This window comes from Arvicola amphibius, chromosome 15 (genome assembly GCF_903992535.2).
Source record: "Arvicola amphibius chromosome 15, mArvAmp1.2, whole genome shotgun sequence".
Classification (NCBI taxonomy): domain Eukaryota; kingdom Metazoa; phylum Chordata; class Mammalia; order Rodentia; family Cricetidae; genus Arvicola; species Arvicola amphibius.
This window is the reverse complement of record NC_052061.1, coordinates 18,668,507-18,690,287: the sequence shown is the minus strand read 5'-3', so window position 1 is coordinate 18,690,287 and position 21,781 is coordinate 18,668,507. Positions and strand designations below refer to the sequence as shown.

The following is a 21,781-nucleotide window of genomic DNA, read 5'->3' as shown; positions in this document are numbered from 1 at the left end:
ACATACCAACAAACACACACACACCCTACACATGAACAGATACACACACATGTACCCTACACACAGACAGACAGACACACATTTATAAATTGTGTAGTTGTCATTTTAATTAGAAGAATAATCATGGAGGAAGAACATAATTTAACAAGACAGATTATTTTTAGCTAGTCCAAGTTCACACACCAATCACTGCAGGGAACCATTTATTAAACTAAATAGTATTTAAGAAAGAAGTAAGCTTTAAGTACAGTGAAAGTGCTGTATACATCTTAAAATTTTTTGACCCACAAAAATCTAGACAAAAATAATAAAACTTCCTTATAAATAATAAACACACTTTAGGTTTGCTTGATTCCTCTGCATATAACATGACATGTACCTAAACCAAATGGATGTGAAAATATTATTGTTTTTATAAACTCTAGCCGTATCTGACTTTTCTTAAACGAGCTGTTTTTCCCCCTTTATCACATTCCTCAATGCAAAGTGGAGCAGCTCCCAGCAGCCTCAGCAGCCCACAGAGACCAATAACAAATTGGAGAGCTCAGGGTGGGGGCTAGCGTAGACCTCTGCCTTCACAACCTTAGTTACGAGTGATCCCAGCACTTGGCTTCGTCCTTTCCTTTATCACTTCACAGCAAATACACCATGCTGCGCTCACAGACTCTTCCACCGTGGCCTTTATATATGTAAAGTTATTTTAGCATCCAAAAGAACAAAACAGGTCTTCAAGATCAACCGAATGAGGCCAGCAAGCCACTCAGAGCCCGAGCTGCAAGTGCATCCCTTCCCAGATCAGCATATGTGGTGACGAATGACAAATTTATTTTTCTACAAAGTTTGTGTATGTGTAAAACTGCTGAAGTGCATCAAGATGTCAAGTGCTCTTCGTGGCCACCCAGGCTGCCCGGAAAGATAACCACATGAAAGCTCCTCTCCTGAGGTAGAAAGGGCAGTCAGGATGCTGCCTAAAGACCCGGAGATGCTTTAGCAACACACTGAAGGGACTGCCCTTCCTAGGTCACATGCTGATAATCATTTTAAATATTTGTGTCAGAAGTGAGCTGTAATAGCCCACTTTTTGTAGCATTTATGCTCATTGATTTAGTAGGGAGCTAGAGCTCTGTGAGGGAGGCCACCTTTTCTTAAACTGTGACGAGCAAAGCCGGAGCCCACCCATCAACCTCCCCGGAAGCCCAGCAGCGTGTCTGTTCTTCTAGAGCACTGGGGCTTTAGAAATGGTCGCAAGAACAACTGGGTAATCATGTCACCTTAAGTCTGTTTTATGCTTTACCCTTCCCAGAAATGCAAACCTATGGGAAACAGCTACTCGGAGATTCCATTTCAGAGGAAGTGTGGTCAAGGCCGCTCAGCTGTTCCTACCAGTGCTCTCTTTTCTCCACAGACCAAAACCCCAGAGAGGAGGAGCCCAAGGAATTCACTTTGTAAAAAGAAGGAGAATTCTGAATGGGATCATAAGAAAGCAGTTTCAGAGATTCCTTTCCTTCTCCTACACTGCTCAAACCACAAAAAAAGTACTTCATCACCTTGGCCTTAAGAAAGCATGAACATGTTAGAGCATTTCTGGAAACTGATAGAGAGTTCATTTCTAGAAATTTAAATTCAGAAACAGTCAAGTTCTACTTATTAGAAAGAGATTCAACAGTAGTCGAATTGAGTATACTCTAAACTATTAATCAACATGTTCTCCACCTGTGGACTTTCTGAGAAAGATAATCGCCTAAAATTTCTCCAGTGCCAAGTTGCATACCCTTATGGGCCTTTTCCTTAATCTGAATGAGCAGAGTAGATCCTTTTCATTCATGAAAGCTGGTGTAATACACTCTGAGAAAGGCACACAGAGACACCCACCGGCCTAGCTTTATTCTTTGTACCTGTTAGCAGAATGATTTTTATCACTTGGAGACAGTCCTGTCCCAGCAGTAGGTTCCAGTTGTTGTGAAAGGTCTGCACCCAATTAGTTCAATTGGTTTAATCCTGTGGCTAATGAGGCCAAGGTCAAGGGTTTGAGTCCATTGAGTTTCTCCAGCCCTGATTCCATCAGATACCTAACACGTGTGTCTTATTAGTCCCAGGGAGAAAAAGCTAGAGGGATGAGATGGGTATATTGAAAGCCTTCCTTCCAGAGACTCGGGTTCTTCCCCTCTTCAGTACCATGATGGATGAACCTAGGGAAACTATAGCTTCTCTTGAATACATCATGAGAAATGAAGCTGGAGCATACAACACACTCTGGACAGTGTTTATTTTCCGAGTCAGTATTTTTACATGGTTCTCTGTGGGACAGCTGCGCTGGATTCACCATCCTGGAAAATGGCTACAGACCTGAACACTTAATTATTTAAGTGTTATTTAACCAAGGGTTTAACAAATACAGCAGTTGCAAGAATACTCTGCATTTGTAGACCCGCTGGGCTAAACACACACCTTCAGCAAGAGTCTCTCCAGTGACTTCTTAGAAACTAAAGGTGTGTGTTTGGTCAAGAGTCAGTGCATCTGGGTACACAAAGTTTACGAAGATGCAATCTAGTTTAAAATCAATATAGTCGATTCAAAAATGAGTTCTCATTTCCCGCTATTTATCTGCAACTTACAATGCTCTTAGAAGTGAAACCAGCCATGGTTCCATTAATTCCCTTCCAAGATGGTCCCAGTTTGCAGATATGCCAATCACTTTTAAAGCAAACTTGAATTTTCCTTTTGTTAATTTTGCTCAAATAGACTTGTTTTTAGCACTTTAGCTTTCAGCTGGGTGCTTTGCCATTGAAGAATGAGGAGAGAGAGGTTATCTTTTGAAGTGAATTCCCAACAAGGAGTGGAACTCTATGTTCCTTTCCATGTCTGATGCCGGTGGATCTTCAAAGGAAGGAAACCTCCCCATTGCCTCTCCTTAGGAGGATCCTTGAACTGCCGTGTCTCCTTTCCATATCCTGTACCTCTGTACACAACCCCTGAAGGCACACACAGTTTCATACACCCCTGTGTGCACAGCCCTCTGGGGCCAATACAGTACAGCGTTTCCCTGTGTGCACATGCTCCCCAGGGCACACCCAGTGCACACTGCACACACCCTGAGGTCACATACAGTACCCTGCATACCTATGTGCATACCCCCTGAGGGCACACAAAGTACACATTGTACCCTTGTGTGCACATCCCCTGAGGGCACACACAGTACCCTGTACCTCTCTGTGCACACCCCCCTGAGGGCACACACAGTACACACTGGACCCGTGTGTGCACACATTTCTGAGAGCATACACTCCTGAGGGCACTCACTTTTTCTGGCCTTCTTCCCCAACTTAAGATATTTCCCAACACACTAGACAGAAATTGCTCTTGAAGTCTCTGTTGGCAATTTAAGGGTCATACATTTTACCCAAAAGTGAGATCAAAATGTATCCCAAGCCTTATCGTGTGGGACTCTTATACCCTAAGGTTGGTTTGTTTTGAGGTTTGGGCTGACCCAGGTCAAGCTCACTGGAAATGAGTTTTGAGTGTCTTGCAAACTCCATCGATAAGCCTTGCTTGGCTGAGCTCCAAATCTTGTTCTTAGAAATTCTTGCAAAACCTGAATTTGTTAAATAGTTTTCAAACTCTGACTAAGTTACCTGATACTTTTATCCCAAGACTAGTAGGCATAATGAAAAACTCCAATTTGTTATGTAAAAACTGAAACTTCACTATGGTGCAGATAGGAGGTGAGAGGCATCCTTCCTCCAGGCAAACAAAGGCTCGCATCTGATTTGACTCTGGTAAGCACAGATCAAGTAGGGGTTTGTGCTGCTTGTTTCTTGTTTGTTTGCAGTGTTAAGATCAAGCCTGGACTTTGAGTTGCTGGACAGGTACTCCAGCAGTTATTTCCCCTGCCCAGATTGTGATAGAAACATACTCAGAGAGCAGAAGTCTCCAGAATACAGAGGTGACCTTATTGACAAGCACAATAAAGCCAGTATCTTATTACCTCAAACTACGGTTTTCAATTTCTTCTATAGTTTTCCTCAGGTCTAAAGCTTTTAATTTTACATTCAAAGAGAGCTGTACTTTCAAAAACATCTTTGTGGGCTTGGGGAATGGCTCCATCAGTGAAGTGCCTGCTGTACCACCATAACAACCTAAGTTCAATCCCCAAAACCTGTGTAAACAGCTGAGCACGGAGGAGTGGGCCTATGACCCTCTCGGTGCGGAGACTGAAAGAGGAGGCTCCTTGGACCTCCCTGGCCAGCCAGTACCATGGAACCAGTGAGCTTCACATTCGATGAGAGACTGTGTCTCAAAATCTAAGGAGGACGAAAATACCAGACGTTGACTTCTGACCCCTACACTTACATCTGTGTTCACATACACAGGCACATGAACACACACACATCCACATGTTCACACATACACACATGCACACACACACACACAAGCATACAGACACACCAAGAATTTTAACACAAAAGAGAAGAATTATCTTTATTTTACCACCTGTTCAGTACACCATGTGATTTTGTTTTGGTCCAGGGGCATGTCAGTTTTTCTTCTTAAAGAGATAGAAAATCATCCAAATATATTTTATCATTGTCCCTTAGAGAAAAGAGCACAGTAAAAAAAAAAAAGGCTCAAAGTATTTGAAATAGGAGCCTTTCTCTTAGCAACAATTCCTTGCTTAAGGACTGCACAGTGAGTCATTCATTTCATGTGGAGGTATTTGTGACATCCATCAATGCATTGTATTAAGACGACTGGCAAAAAGCAGACTATCGCTTTTCTAGTTGTCATGCGTTCTCTTTAGGAAAGTATTTAGTACGGTAGGAAAATTAGACTAATTAGTGATGGGGTGAGCTCATAAATATTTCCTGTGATCAGTGAGGCAGCTTGAGAAGAGTAAGCGCCGCGAGAATGACCATGGCTTTTATAACATGCCTTTCATTAGCCTTTCAAGTGGTTAGCCCAGGGGCTGGAGAGACGGCTCAGTGGTTAAGATCCCTCATTGTAAAGATCTTTCAGAGGTTCTAGGTTCAGTTCCCAGCACCTACATTGGCAGCTCACACCTGTCTATAAACTCCATTTCCAGGGGATCTGAAATCCTGGCTGCCTCAGGCTCCTGCACACACATGGCACATGTAAGCTCCTGAGGGAACACACATACGCATCATACGAATGGATAAGTACATCTTCTTAACGTACCTTGTGTAAGGAGATTACACTTCACTGGAGTTCTTAAATGTGTTTAAAGGAGAAAGGGGAACCCCAGCCACTCCCCCATGCCTTTCCATAGTGTCACGCCTGGTTTTCTCCTGTGATTATTCACATACTTTCTAAAAGCCCTCTTAGGGCCAGATGCACAAATGAGCTGGTTTTGCTAGAATACTTCATGGTTCTAATGAGTCTTTCTCCGTGTCTGTTTAAAGGGCTTCTTCAAACAACTGCTGATGAGTTTTGCTTTTACTATTCGAGAAAAGATGGCGGGTTGTGCTTTCCGGATTTCCCAAGAAAGCAAGTCAGAGGGCCAGCATCTAACTACCTGGACCAGATGGAGGAATACGAGAAGGTGGAGGAGCTCAGCAGGTCCATACATTTCAATGGTCTTTTCTCTCCCTCCCTCCCTCCCTCCCTCCCTCCCTCCCTCCCTCCCTCCCTCCCTCCCTCCCTCCCTCTCTCTCTCTCTCTCTCTCTCTCTCTCTCTCTCTCTCTCTCTCTCTCTTCTTTTTACTCCTAGAGAAAAAAATGAACAAATGGGTGATTTTGATACTTATGCTCAGGATCCACAGACTGCACATGCATTAACTTCTCCCTCCCTCTCTCTTAGTGCTTTGTTCCCCTAGCATCGCAGCTTAAATGCACTTAATACTCAGACTCCTAATCTTACATTATGAGCTTGGCTTCTCCATGACTCATGGGAATTTTATGGGCACAGTGTTCAACTTGGATTTTATGATTGTTGTTAGCTTTATGGCACCGTGGAAATATTCAGCACGTTTATTATTAGCAAATCAGTTTTTCTTTATATAAATGGATCTTATCGCTTTCTCCTTAAATGCCTTCTCATAAAAACTCATTATTGTGAGGAAAAGCAAATTTTAATTACAGTCACTGAAAGATGAGATAATGAGCTAATGACATTTCAGAATAATCCATTGGGGTTTTCACTTTTACTTTCTGAGAAAAGGATATCTTGCTATTTTCCATTGAAAAGATAATACGAATTAACCAAAATAATCTTATTATAGAATACCTGTCTTAGCAGTCCTTCCTGATTTTCAAAAATGAGTACATTTGGGGGAATACACTGTGCACATCTGTTTGAGGAAATGAATACATTTGGGGAAATAGACTGTGCACATCTGTTTGAGGAAATGAATACATTTGGGGAAGTAGACTGTGCACATCTGTTTGAGGAAGTGAGTACATTTGGGGGAATAGACTGTGCACATCTGTTTGAGGAAATGAATACATTTGGGGGAATAGACTGTGCACATCTGTTTGAGGAAATGAATACATTTGGGGAAGTAGACTGTGCACATCTGTTTGAGGAAGTGAATACATTTGGGGAAGTAGACTGTGCACATCTGAGGAAGTGAGTACATTTGGGGGAATAGACTGTGCACATCTGTTTGAGGAAGTGAGTACATTTGGGGAAATAGACTGTGCACATCTGTTTGAGGAAGTGAGTACATTTGGGGAAATAGACTGTGCACATCTGTTTGAGGAAGTGAGTACATTTGGGGAAGTAGACTGTGCACATCTGTTTGAGGAAATGAATACATTTGGGGGAATAGACTGTGCACATCTGTTTGAGGAAATGAATACATTTGGGGAAGTAGACTGTGCACATCTGTTTGAGGAAGTGAGTACATTTGGGGAAATAGACTGTGCACATCTGTTTGAGGAAGTGAGTACATTTGGGGAAGTAGACTGTGCACATCTGTTTGCCCCTTCATCAGGAGAGCTGACTGGTCTTCTCTTATTTTTTTAGAAAACACAAACACAACTGCTTCTGCGTGCAGGAGGTCGTGAGTGGGCTACGGCAGCCTGTGGGCGCCGTACACAGTGGAGATGGCTCCCATCGCCTCTTTATTCTAGAGAAGGAAGGCTATGTGAAGATCCTGACCCCAGAAGGAGAGGTTTTCCAGGAGCCTTACTTGGACATTCACAAACTCGTTCAAAGTGGAATAAAGGTTGGCTTTTTCTATTTCTCTATTCTGTTCTGGTTGTGGAGGGGTTATCTTAAATGCTTTCTTCTTCACGGGAGGTTTATATTTGTAATAAAATAAAGAATATCTGAAAGAGAAAATAAGGAGATACCCTAAGAGATCAACAATTACAACTCAGGGACAATGACATCTTTGTTTGATTTACTGACTATTGAGAAATACAATCAGATGGTATTTTGTCCCAATATAGTGTTCATATTTAAAATAATTTTTGCTTTTAGGTCTTAATTATTGGGCATAAAATTGCATATTACATATCCACATTTCTGAGTACAACAACAATGTAATTTTGGAGATTGTAGTTGATTCTTTTATCATGCCTTTTATTTGTTTGGGCCATGAAAAAAAATGTTTCTTGTACTGACTTTTTTTTTTTACAGGTAAGTCAGACATTTTTACTCAATAAGCATGCCCATCACTTTCTTTCCCGCTCCTAGTTTGAATTCTCCAGTCAAATCCCCTAGGTATTTAAAGAAACTGTCCTGAAGCCCACATGACCTGAGTAGCAGACGCTGTTGGCGGGTGGAGGCAGTGCAGCAGCTGGAGCTGCCTAGACTGAGACACATGCATTAGCTCGGGGCTTTCGGTGACACAAAGTCCTGAGCTCCGGAAAGAACTGCTTGTGCTTTTCACTACTCACCTGGAAATAGAACTCGAGGTTTACGTTCTGAGACTCAGAGATGTGGATTCCTTGATTTGTGTCTCATTTACAGTGGGGAGACCACCAAAATCAGAAGGAACAATAAAAGAAAAATATACTCCCAATTTCTGCTCAGTAAATACGGGGTTAAGAAACAAAATGAGTCAATGAGGACCCGGTAATGGTAGGGTCAGTGATGACATGGTGATGCTGGGGTCATGGTGATGCTGGGGTCATGGTGATGCTGAGGTCACGGTGATGCTGGGGTCACAGTGATGCTGGGGTCACGGTGATGCTGGGGTCACAGTGATGCTGGGGTCACAGTGATGCTGGGGTCACAGTGATGCTGAGGTCACGGTGATGCTGGGGTCAGTGAGGACACGGTGATGCTGGGGTCACGGTGATGCTGGGGTCACAGTGATGCTGAGGTCACGGTGATGCTGGGGTCAGTGAGGACACGGTGATGCTGGGGTCACGGTGATGCTGGGGTCAGTGAGGACACGGTGATGCTGGGGTCACGGTGATGCTGGGGTCACGGTGATGCTGGGGTCAGTGAGAACACGGTGATGCTGTACATGTTGGAACCATGTGGACCTGTGATGTGCTGATCATTTGAGAGATACTTGGTGGAATATGTAACCCTTAAGCTGGCATGTAGGTCAGTAGGCGCACACTTGCTTAGCATGTGTGAAGTCCTGGGTTCAATCTCCAATACTATAAAAATGAAGCAAAAGAAAACAAACAAATCACCTGACCAGCAAAATGCCTCCTCAGGCAATGCCATACAAGCCCGGAACCCCAGAGTGGGAAGAACAAACTCCTGGACATTGTCCTTTGCCTCCCTGTCTGTACCAGTGCACATCCACACCCACAGATGAATAGTAAATGATGTATCTAATATGATATATATGTATCTCCCTTGAGCCTGGGGCTATCGCTCTGTATAGACGGCTAACTTAGAATGTATGAGGTCACTAGTTCAATCCTCAGTACCGGGGAGGGAGATTAAAACTTTCCTTTCATGCAGTCCTGTGATCGCAGCGTTTGGGTGGCCAAGACAGGAAAATCATAAATTCAAGGCTGGTCTGCATTAGACAGTGAAATCCCGTGGTTGTTCTTGTTTGTCATTTGTATTAATTTTTCTCAATTTTTGTTATTTTTTTAAGTTTCTTATTATTCTGTATGTATGGGTGATTTGCCTGCGTGTATGTCTGTGTACCACATGTGTACGCATGCCTGGTATCTGTGTAGCCAGGAGTGGGTCTGGAGTTAAGGATGGTTGTGAGCCCCCACGTGAGTGCTGGGAATCAACCTGGATCTTTTGACAAAGTGACCATTGCTCTTAACTGCTGAGCCATCTCTCCAGCTGCCGCTCCTATCACCTTTTGCGCACGTGCGCATGTGTTTGTGTGTGTGTTTGTGCATGTGTGTGTGTTTGTGCATGTGTGTGTGTTTGTGCATGCATGTGTGTGTGTTTGTGCGAGTGTGTGCGTGCATGTGTGTGTGCGTGCGTGCGTTCGTGTGTGCGTGCGTGCGTGTGTCTGTGTGCACACACGCGTGACGAAGGGGAGGGGAAAGGTGGAGGCTTTTGACAGGAAATGGCTTGGACACCAGGGCAGATTGTTTGAATGAACTATTGTTTGGACTTTGATAGTTTCAACTTCCCCCCAAAGGAAACATCCCTAGATTTTAGAGCAGATCATCTAAAGCAAGCATTAATGGGTTAATATCTTGTGGTCAATCAATATTCTCTGAAATGGTCTTGGTAGCTCTCTGAGGTGTCACTGCAGAGCAGAGACAAAGAGTGACTAGTTTGCTTGTTACTCACAGTGGTGGCTTTCCTTTCATGAGTGAAATGCACACTTGCTCAGGAGACATGGAGCAAACATGCTAGAACCATCCTTCCTCCTTCTGCTGATTAGAGACAACCACAGTTTAGGTTAGTACACACCTCCTTCTGTTTTTTATTATTATTAAAACTAAGTGATCTTTCTCTTAGAAACAATTTTTAGCTTTTATCCTAAGCAACTTTTAAATAACATTAAAACCAAATCGCACACACATATTTTCCTCTACTATATTTTAGGACTTTCCTAAGATTTGGGAACTTTTCTCAAAACCTTGCCTTTGGGGGCTGGAGTGGCAGCTCAGTGGTTAAGAGCACTTGTTACTCTTCCAGAGAACATGAGTTTTGATCCCATCAGGTCAGTTATCTCAAAGCCACCTGTAAGTCCAGCTTCAGAGGATCTGACGTCCAGTTCTAGCCTTCTTGGTCACCAGGACGCGAGTGCACACATACACACATACACGCACTTTGCAAATTTCATTAAAAACTTCCTTTTCAATGTTCTGTTTCCTTCTAATTCATCTGTTAGGGTGGCTCCACCATTCTAGTTTTCGGCACTGTAAGCAAAGTCATGTATCACTCTGGTCGATAATTATTCTCTTAATATTCATTCATAAAAATGTTTCTGAGTATAATACACACCATAAATACACATTCTCAGTTTTGCTTTAAAACATACTTTCAAATATTTAAAGTTATACTACATTGCTTTCTAACACTATTTCAGAAAAACGTTGAGCTTAAAAGATACGTATGATCAAAAGTAGCTGTACAAAGGGGCGCGGAACCCCAGAAACACTGATGCACAAAGTAGTAAAAGTGGTCATCTTATTTCCACTTCAATTTAACAGCCCAAAGAACAGATGGCTCCCTTTAAAGTCACAATTACTTTGAAGTCTTTCTATTTCAAATGACACGTGTTCATTGGGATAGAGAAGGAAAGATCCAGCGGGCTCTTCTGCTCTGGCAGGGAAACATTTCATATTGCAGTCAACTTGCCCAAGGCAGGACATCATAGTCCAGGGGTCTGCAGTGTGTTTGTACTGGAAGTCTCCAGGAATTTTGCGGAGCATAAAGAAATCCTGTTGACTTTGGCATCTGACTTTCCTGAGGAGCCCCAGAACTTCTGGAATTTTAACATCAACTTCGGAGTCCATTATCCCAGCGAAAGGATAGGACATTACTTAAAGGGTAGCATCTTAAATTCTGTTAGGGTTTGTTACTAATGATACCACAGAGATAGCAATCGGTCCCTGAGAGATTTGAGTGTGTTTAGTGAGGAATGAGACCATACTCTGATAAAGCAATTCATGCTGCATGCGTCTCTATCTCTCTCTCTGGGGAACCCTTGGACTGCACGTGTTATAAGGAGGCTGCTACCACATTCATGAATGGATCATGAATTATACCACTACTTGTTATTGTTTGTCTCTCAGAGACTTAGGAAACAAAGATATTTCACAGATATTTCTCAGACTTCTTTGATAACAGGGATATTTAGCAAACTTATGTGTGAATTTTGTGTTTGACTACAATTATTCTGCATAAATGCTACAATGAGACTTTTCACAAGTCACTTGACATGCTATTTCTTTTCTGTTCTTTCAGTTAAATCCTGAGTGGTGGCATAAAGTCATTTAACTACAACACTCAGATCTCAGAATGAATAATACATTCTAACCCAGCCTCCACAAGCCCAATTAAATGAAAATTATAAAAACTTCAGTGGAGAGCTAAGCCACATGACATCAATTAATGACCTGTGGGAATAAATCAAATTAGACATAAAGAAGAATTCCTGATTACAAGACTTTCTGAGAGTTAGTGCTGGCTACAAGAACTCTGGAATGTTCTCTCTTCTAATTATCAATTTAAAATGGATAGTGATTTCTGGCCCATAATAAAGGCGAGCTGAACCCAGCTGATCTTAAAGTCCACCAGCCCTTGTAACTGTTTGTATCCAATGCCATCTACAATTAGTCAATAACTGAGGTGCAAGGGACAACCCTTCTCCACTTGGGTCCTGGTGTGTGTGTGGGGGGGGGGTGTACACTTGTGCCACACAGGTGCACATGCACACGTGTGCATGTCCAGAGGCTGGAGGGCATTGGGGATCGTCTTTGACCACTTTCCACATTGGTTTTGGAGACGAGAGCTCTCACCTAGCACAGTGATCACTGACTGGCTACACTTGCTGGCCAATGAGTTCTAGGGATCCACCTGTCTCTGCTCACACAGCTCTAAGGGTCCAGATGTGTGCCACTGGGCTTGTATGTAGAAGCTTTGCAGACAGCGAGAGTGAGATCAAAGCCCCCGTGGGGGGCTGACCACGTCCGGTTCACAGGACAGCAGTATCTGTGAATACACAAAGCCCAAGCTAAGGAAGAAAGTTTTCTGTGGGAAATAATCCTGGAAGTGACAGTGAAAGAACTGGTCTGAAATGCAGTGTCGAAGCCCGTCACTCGTCCTAACACGAGAGAGCTGGGGGGCAGACACCGAACTCTGCATTGTCTGACCTTGTGCACACACCGTTACTGTTGGTCCCATGGACAAGTACACTCTGTCTCCAAAAAGACCTTCAGATGGCCTGCCGGCCTGTGGAGTGTTTAAGCTGCTTCTCTCTAACTTGAACCAGAGCTTCTGAAGCTCAAAAAGCAGCTTCCCCTATCTGAACTTAGAGATGACAGACTGGCAGGTCTCAAGAATAAACACTCCCTTGTCATGCTGACCCAAGAGCTTTCAAATTTCTGACCCCAAGTCAGAATGGGTAGGGTCGGGCTCGGGCGGAACGCTTTCTCACATCGTTTTAATGGTTGGTCAGTTTCACAAAGGGTGAGACTCATTTTCTCTGCCTGGTCTACACCCAGGTTCTGCGTGTGCCAGGGTCGCCGAGAGCAAACAGCAGAGCACCAGTTGTCTTTCTGCTGTGTCTTTTGTTACTCATGCTGTGGGTGTGGCTCATCCTGTTTAAGAGAGGGGGATGTGTTAACTATGGTCATGTAAAACACTTGACATGGAGTTTTGAAAAATGGTATATTTTTTTAATTTGTGTGTGTGTGTTTGTGTTCATGTGTGTGCATGTACACATGCACATATATGTGGAGGTCAAAGGACAACTTGAGAAAGTTAGTTCTTTCCTTTTGTCATGTGGGTCCTGAAGATAGAGCTCAGGTCATCAAGCTCAGCAGCAAGCGCCCCTGATTCGCTGAACCATCTCATGGGCTGACATCAAGCTTTGAAAAGAGTACTTTTTAAAAAGTGCCATTTAAAAAAGATCCACTATGTTCTTATTTTTATTTATTTTCTCCATGTTGGAATCTGGTGTTTGACTAGTTGCCAAATTGTTATCATTGGTGTTCATGTAGTTTGCTGTTGTCTCTGTAAACCCTACTTGCAAAGGATCTGGACCCTGGAAAGTATTCTAACATAATCTCACCAGAGTAGCTTACTGTTCTGGGGACCCAGAAGTCAGCCATGGCCTTGCAAATATGCAGAAGGAAGGAGCAGTCTGCACCTGACCCCTGCAGGGACCTGGCAGGCATCACTCACCATGTGGCTGTCATGAGCGGTCAGTGGACAGAGAGGGCCACATCCTCAGCCCACAGCTTGCAGCATGCATCGGAGCTGAAAGACTTGTCTGTCACTGGAGCAAGTGTCATTGGACCCCTGTCCCTCTCTGTCTACTTGGATCCTCCCTTCAAAAGATGTTTGTTGAAGTGATCCTTTGATGGGGGAGGGAGGACATAAGGCTGATAGTTGCTGATTGTCCGGGTGACTGAACCCATTGAGGTAGGGCTCTTGAGATACCCAGTCCTAGTGCCCGGCAGTCCCAGGAACATGTGGAGGATGACAGAGAGTGTTTGGGGGGGCCAGCCCTGCCTGCATAGCTCCTGCCTTGTAACTCACGCTCAGAATCACCAGCGTTTGGAGTTTGCTGAAATCCAAGTGCTCGCTGTCTGCACACTAGGAGAATGTTCTAGTTTTTCAGAATTTTCATGTTTTCTGTCATTGAGTTGGAATCTTATGGCAGCCCCTGAAATGTTGGTGTGTCACTGCTTGTGTGATAAGATTCAAAGCAGAAGAGAGAAAGGATCTGATTTTTCCAGCAGCATTGTAAACACACCTCGCATACATGTGTCCACGTAGCAGTGCCTGAGCCATGCACAGACAGCTTCCTCCAGTAGCGTTGTGAACATAGCACACACACATATGTTCATGTGCATGCATGTGTCCACGCAGCAGTGACTGGGCCATGCGTAGAAAGCATCAGTCTCCGTGCTTTAGTTCAAGGGAGAGCATACGTCCCGCTGAAAGAGAGCAGCAAATTATATTATATATTACATTACAGTGGGGGCATTACCGTTCTGGGAGGTTCTTGTATACTGCCTGTTATTTAAAGAGTTTACAATTTTTTATATGTTTTTTAAGATAGGGTCTCTGTAGCCCAGGCTAGCCTCAGACTTGTACCTCTCCTGCATCAGTCTTCCAAGGTGTTGGGATTACAGATATCAGCCAACACATCCGGCCTCATATTAAAAGTTTTTGACATATCAATTACTACCTAGAAGTTATTAAACTGCACCAGAAAGAGAACAGCTATGGTGGCAGAAATAAACATATTTTTAATAACCATAAAAAGTAGTGGACATTGTTTTCCCCAAATACTCACTTTTAAGCACCTTCTTTTTTGGTTATTTAGAAATCTGGTCCCAGACCTGATTTAATTTGTTTAAAATGTAAACAAAGTCTTTACCGCAGTGGGTTTTGTTTTGTTTTTGTTTCTTTAATCAAGGCAATGTCTTTACCTTATTGGGTATTGCTGGTGCTTTGCATCAGAATGCTCTGAGCACTATGAAAACAATGCTGTTTTAATTTTTTAAGTGTTTAATTTAATCTCATTTGAAATCTAGTACCTAGTATTTTTCATAAAACACAAAGACCCTTGTTCCAAATTGAGCATCTCAGATCCAAAAATTTGAAATCTGAAATGGTTCAGAATCGGAGACTTTGTGAGCTCTTACACACTGGGAAGTCTCTGACTCTGAAACTTTTTCCTGAAAAAAATGAGCTAAGATGTTGCAGTAAAATTACCTTTTATGAGGTGCTGTGGAGATAGCTCAGTGGATAAGCACTCTCTGGGAAAGCATAGGAACCTGAATTCAAATACTGGAAGTCCTGTGTAGAGCTGGACAGAGAGCAGAGACATCTCTGATAACCTTTGTAAGGAGGAAGAGGTGGCAGTCCCAGTGAGCTCATGAACGGCTAGCCTGGCAGGCAAAGCAGGAAAATGGGGCAAGGCATGAACCACCTGTCCTGTTGAGAGGACCTTTGTAGCTAGTAGAATGTGTGCTGTGCTTTATGCCACCCTGAGTCAGTTTCATTGCAAATTCTGGCTCCTCATGCATCCTGTCTTAAGCTAGAGTGTCTCCTTGGTGACTGAGTAGAGAAGGTATGCGTTCTCCTATGCGTTAGATGAGGAAAGTTCCTTTGTGAACGTCTTTCTATTTACTCAAGATTTCAAGAGTAAATCGCGAATCTGATAACTCCTAGAGTAATCGGGTAAAATGAGGAAATTCTAAGACATATGGACTCTAAACACAGCCTCTTTCACCTTTGACAGGTATCAGTTCTGAGCATGCGTCTGCTGTCTGCTCTAGACTTTTGACTAGAACGAGCAGAGCAGACCGCTCATAGATGTTGGGTGTCAGCCTCCCACGGCCTATGACCTCATGAAGAAGACACAACACCAGAGCCGTTGTAAATGGTAGATGGTAGCGTGCCATTCCCTTTTATAGATATCCAGTGTATTTGTATGTGGTGTGTGTGTGAGACCTAAGATCTACCCTTGGAGCAAACATTAAGTACACAGTGTAGCCTGACACTGTAATCCTCCAGCAAGCCCTGATGTCAGCAAAGATACTCAGCTCTTTCCTTTTAAGCACTTTTTTCCTTAGTCATTACATAGATTACCTCTGCTGTCCCTACAGGACCCCTGTGGGGAGCTATTAATATGCCATCTCCCAGATAAAGACACTGGGCCCCAAAAGTAAACTATGTGAGATAACACAGCTACAGGCACCACCGCCAGATTTCAGCAGCAGATTGAGCACTGTTGAGTTCCAACCATGACCCTGAGCTGCTTTCCTGGCTTTGATGAACCATCTTGCTCCAGAAGAAGGGCTGGAGCAGGTCCGCTGATGGTCGGCTGCGGGGCTGAGGGCCTAGGACCTAGAATCAGGTAGATAGGTTTGGCTTCTGGCTGTTGCACTGGACGGGCTGAGCATGCTCCTCATTGGTTCAGTGTCTTCACAAAGTACCAGGGAACAGCAGCATGCACAACTCATATAAACATGAAGTGTTTTGTAAGCCTGAGCTAGTATCACGATCTGCAATATGAACATGAAAAGAAGGCTCCGAAGGAAAGGATGGCAGCCCCTGCCATGACTTGGGGCTCTAGTGACCACTGATAACTCTGCTTTGTGGTTTTAAAACAACTCCCCCTTAAAAAGATGTTCGATTGATATGTATAGAAAGTCTCCAGTGGTGCTATCATTTGTGTCAAAATTAAATGATGGTTCTACAAAAATAAAATTACACAGATACATATGGAGTTTTCCTTACCAAAAAAATAACAAGCCTGGGATGTGCCTCTTGAAAAAAATGACTTTTGAATGTGACTCCAGGAGCCGGATCAATAGCTCAGTGCTTAAGCACATCTGCTGCTCCTCCAGAGGACCAGAGTTCAGATCCCAGCACCCACTTCCGGCAGCTCCCAGCAGTCTAACTCCAGCTCCAATGATATGGCACATGCTCTTTTGGACTCCAAGGCAGCTGCACTGATGTGCTCAAACCCACATGCAGACACGCTGATTCATACATAGTTAAAAAATAATCTTTAAAATTCAGAAGAGAACTATGACACTAGAGAAAAACAATGCCCTCATTTCTGTAGGCTCTCGTTTGGACTCTAGATGATGATAGAAAAGCAGACCCTGCATCCTGGGGGACTCTAGATGATGGAGAGGCAGACCCTGCATCCTGGGGGACTCTAGATGATGGAGAGGCAGACCCTGCATCCTGGGGGACTCTAGATGATGGAGAGGCAGACCCTGCATCCTGGGGGACTCTAGATGATGGAGAGGCAGACCCTGCATCCTGGGGGACTCTAGATGATGGAGAGGCAAACCCTGCATCCTGGGAGTCCTCAGAGCACATGTGTGGCGGGGACAAAGCACTGTGCAGCTGACCCAGGAGCCTGACCTGTCATCGGAATCTGCTGCTTTCACCGTAGTTTTTCTCAGCCAGGTTAGTCTAGTAGTGTAGTATCTTCTCTGTCTTTACTTTGGAGGGGGCTTTGTGTCGATCTTCCATAGAGCCAATAAGTCGTGGGATTTGCGAAGGAAACACTGAGACTGAAAACTAAGAAGCACATACTTTTGCCCTTGAGTAACTATTGCTCAGAGCACAGGTTTAGACTGTCAGAAGGGGTGGGGTCGTTGGCTCTAGCTGCTTTAAAATTAACGTATAATGTCATGTTACAATGACTGTTTTACTCAACTGGTTGGGGTTTTCAAGCAGGTCAATAAAACCTTTAAAAGAATGTTTTACAGCCAAGCAATAGGGACAAATGTCAGTAAATGCAATGAAATGGGCTGGATGCCCAGTAGAAGAATGTACAAAAAATAAAAAAAAAAAAAACGGCCTTAGCTACTCCCTCTCCGACTTTGACTGTAGAAGCTGCTGTTCCCATCACTCTTGCTCAGTGTGTTAAAAAGACACCCCAGTCTATAAGCAAACCCTCACTTTGATGTTTCTGCACTCCTGTGAGCATCTGCTGAGTTTGCATCTCTGGCATGTGGCTTTTCAAGGTTCTCTCTCATATATGTGTATATATACACACATATATATGTATGTATGCACATTTTATCAATGTATTTGCTATCTTCACCAAACATGTACAAAATATTTTAAAGTATTGCAATGTTGCCTTAATGTAATTATTAGTGATCTCTATCAATTAGTGTTTAGTTTTTTTAAGACTGTAAAATCTGAGATTCTGCCAAACTGTCATAATATTGAAATCGTCAGATGTGGGGGTGCATCTGAAGTATTTTTAAAATCCTGATTATTGGTTAGAAATAAAAATCACCTTTACCGTTTTCAATCAAAATGTGCTTTGAGAGTTCAGGTCCCTGTTTATGAGGATTCTTTTATAGCGATAATCATGTAGGAGGTCTCAGAAAACCATTTGTGAAGCATGCCATTTTCTATACACATGTGACTTCGTGACCAAGAGACAACGCACCTAGTTACAGCTGTGCTCAAAGTTACCACCACAAAGGAGTAAAAACGTCAGTCCTCTCATCTAGCAAATCTCTTTTTCACTCCGCTTGGGCATGCTGCATCCAGTTTAATCATTAACCTCATCTACTCACCTAATTAGTGTACAGACTGAGGTTTCAAATCACAGAAAAACTCTGAAAAAATAATTTCAGGTAGTATTCATTATCCTGTTTGTTATCCCCGCTACACGGCTGAGCAAGGAAAGAGTTGACCGGCACTAATGCACTCACTGCTAGCAACTGAAATTGTTTACTTGGATTATAGAACTGAATCTAAAAAGCTGGAGCTAACACAGAAATAAAGCTGTGTCGAAAAGAACCATGCAGCTTCATCCATGGCTACAGAATTCCCGAGAAAAGAACAGTCAGTTCAAATATTCAACTGTGGCTATGTTGTCTTTCTCTTAAAGACTAGCCAAATTATTTACTTTTTCTTTTTAATTCTAATAAACTGTTTTTAAACCACCCTCTTAGCCTAAAGCACCTTTGATCCAAGCAGGATCAGGAACCTAAATCAGAGACATCTGTCCTCGGGCTATTTCTAGGTAGAGCCCACATCTGCACAGCAGCCCCAGGAGCCAGCAGTTGGAAGCTGTGAGAACGATATCTGAAAGCAGGCGGGGGCTGCATCCACAGCAGAGGGTAAGATGCTCAAGGTTGAAGACAAAATCAGGGAGTGCTGCTCTTCAGAGGGTTAAAAGGGTAGCCCATTTATTCCCGTTAAATTCTAGACTTCCTGAGAAAGATGCAGGGAGGAAGCAACGGTCTTTTGTGTGCGAGTGTGAACACACCTGTTCAGGAAAAGTGAGGCAGAACTTGAGCCCACTTATCCCCCAACCCCCAGGCACACACAGGTCACCAAACATCTGTCACAAGTCATCAACAACTGTCCTGGGCTGAATTCAGCCACTCTCTCCTCCCCGGCCTGGGTCACAATTACAGCTTCTCTTTATGTCTCCAGGAACTTGAAAGGTCAGATCACCCCAGGATGCTAATAACGTATTTATACCCATCACCCCGGGGCTGACCTCAGGTTTCTGTGAGATTCACCAAGACTTTACCATAGTTGGGATAGTTCCTTAATTGCAACCTACAAGGTGGCCTCTTTCTCAGACTTTTTTCTTCAGTTTCTTGGCTTTGAGTGTGTGTGTGTGTGTGTGTGTGTGTGTGTGTGTGTGTGTGTGTGTGTGTGTATCTTCTGGGCAAAATAATAGATAAATGAAAAAAAAACAGTCTCTTTAATGTGATGACGAGATGTTCATCTTTCCTTGGGATCAATTATTAGAATGTCTTCTAAATAGATGCCTCAGTGGATAAAGTGCTTGCTAAATGAGCACAAGATCTGAGTTCAATCCCCAGAATCCACATTTAAAAAGCCAGCTTGTAGCCAGGCATGGTATGGTGACTCAAGCTTGTCATTCTCAATGCTGGGGAGACAGAGATAAGTAGACACCCGAAGCTTACTGGCCTGCCAGGCTAGCCAGCGATGTGACACCACAGATGCTTCTTGGCTCTAAAATCCTGTAAGGAAGAAAGCCATACAAGTTATAAGAGAATTATGGCCGAGAGGAGTGACCTATGTGATCCATGTTGGCCTGGCCTCAGGGAAGGTGGTTTCTGCTTTCTTCTGATTTAATGATCCAGAAAAGAAACCTAAGGCAACACTCCCTCAGGCAGAGCTCACTGGGCACCTTACATGTTGTCAGATGACACATACCACCTTTCTGTGTGGTCATTGTTGCTCAGGGTGCTTCTAAAGTCGCGTACCTCAGCCAGACCTGAGGCTTCAAGTTTCAGCTAACAACAGGGTCATGTCTTAAGTGTTCAGGATAGCAACACAATGATTGTCCAAACCTGGATTTGAAGGTGAAGACACTCAATGACCTTTCCATGGGCAGGGTTTAGTGTGCTGGGGGAAGGGACAGTGAGTAGAGCGACAGAGTTTGTAGAGCCGAGCAGCTAGCGGCTGGCAGGGTAGGAAACACACCGGAAGATCACACTGGGTCTTATTGTGAAAGTCTTGGGCTTTTTGCTAACAGTGAAAAGGGGAATTGCTTCGGGCTTTAGACAGAAGAATGGCATGATCTGAATTGATCTTTCTTTAAAGACAAGATCACGAACAATCATGTTGGGAGTAGACAGAGAAGGGCCAGAGTGAAAACAGGCCTTGGGGTCAAATGCCAGCTCCTATCTACTTCCAGCTCTGTTCAAAGTGCTTTGTGCCCATGGGATCACCAGCTTGCCCCTGCCAGCCTCAATTATTAACCTGGGAAATGGAGTCATTAATAACTATGGTTCTTGTCAGTTTCTCCAGTTATAGGGTTAGCACATAGAGAAATATTCAGATACTTTTCCTATTAAGCATTTGATGCATTGCATTTCCCGAATTTCTATTTCCTTCCTAAGACTCTTAAGGTGCAATTTTTAAACTGAGCGTTTTAGCACCCTAAAATGTTTGATGGGATCCAGGGAGAGGTTTTAGATCACAGGGAAATATCAGTTGTCGTAAAGAAAGGTGTCCAATGTGTTTACCTCTTGTAAATGCTAACTCATAAAACCACTGACTGGTACCCACAGCTGGTTGAGATACCCGTTCCTCTGAAGGAAGGAAGGTACAATTAGACAGAAGAGGGTCCCAAGCCCAGATACACCAAAGATTAAGTGATAATCAAATCCAAAAGTATACATTTCTCATAAGGAAGATGCAAATGAGCTGTTGTAAGCCGTTTCTGACTTTTTAAATTGCCCAGTAATGCAATTGTTTCTGAAATACCTATAATTCACTCTCAAAAGTAGAGTATTTCCAAATATTCTCAGCAGACCCCCTCCTCACTGGCATCTGAACAAATAATCTCAGCTTAACAAATCAGCTTTCTAGGTTGTCTGTTAACCTACCAGGAGCAGTTTCTTCTCCTACCTGCTTGGCGTCTACAGAAGTTAATTGGGCTGTGGACAGATTGAATAAGATGTGAAAGCTGAATGGGGCGGAGGGTGGTGCTTGCTGATTTTGCTTACACACTTAAGGGTTTCTGCGCTCAGCGTTGCTTTGAGAGGATTCCCTTGGAGCCAATTGACCTAACTTATTCCAAAACAATCCTTTGTTTGGAAAGAATAATTTTCATTGTGGGTGTTCCTTGAAATTGTGCGCTGCGGCCCTGTTATTCCAGAGGGGAGGACTGTGCCACCGGCTGCTCCCTTCACTTCCACTCCCTGGCTAGATTAGCACTATATCCCACATGCAGAGCAAATAATCTGTTTTAACTTCATCCCATGCACATATAGCTTAACTTTAAACAGTTTTTTTAATGTGCAAAATCCTTCTTTGCCTAATATTAAACCAAATTTTTCATATTTAAATTATTTTAAAAAAACTGAAGGCAGGGGACTTGTTTCAGTCACGAAACAGCTTTTCTTGCAAATATTCTTTTAAGTTGGTTTACTTGGATTGCCTTAAATGGCATCTCCCTTCTCCTTTGAAATCATGTGAATGTATTTTTCCCTGGAGTGAGAGAGGAAGAGACTGGAACAGGAAAGTTCAAAAAGGCTTTAATAAACTTAGCCAATGCATTCTTTTTATTTGGCAGTGTTGTCTGTTGGGATTTCTGCAGTGTTTTTTTAAACCCCAATAAATCAATTAACCAGTATTCATTCTAAGATTTAATTTAGTGAATAGAATATATGTGCTTTTCATCGGGGCACACATCTTTTTAAGTCTGGAACCACCACACACAAA

General features: G+C 43.2%; 1 protein-coding gene across 1 annotated transcript in view; it reads left to right on the top strand.

Moving 5' to 3' along the window:
* LOC119802014 (hedgehog interacting protein) overlaps positions 1 to 21,781 on the top strand; it is a 92,541-nt gene that overhangs the window by 8,045 nt on the left and 62,715 nt on the right. Inside the window, exons 3-4 of the mRNA XM_038312845.2 lie at positions 5,418 to 5,574; positions 6,983 to 7,184. Of these exons, the coding sequence (XP_038168773.1) occupies positions 5,418 to 5,574; positions 6,983 to 7,184 (359 nt within the window). The remainder of the gene's footprint in view (positions 1 to 5,417; positions 5,575 to 6,982; positions 7,185 to 21,781) is intronic.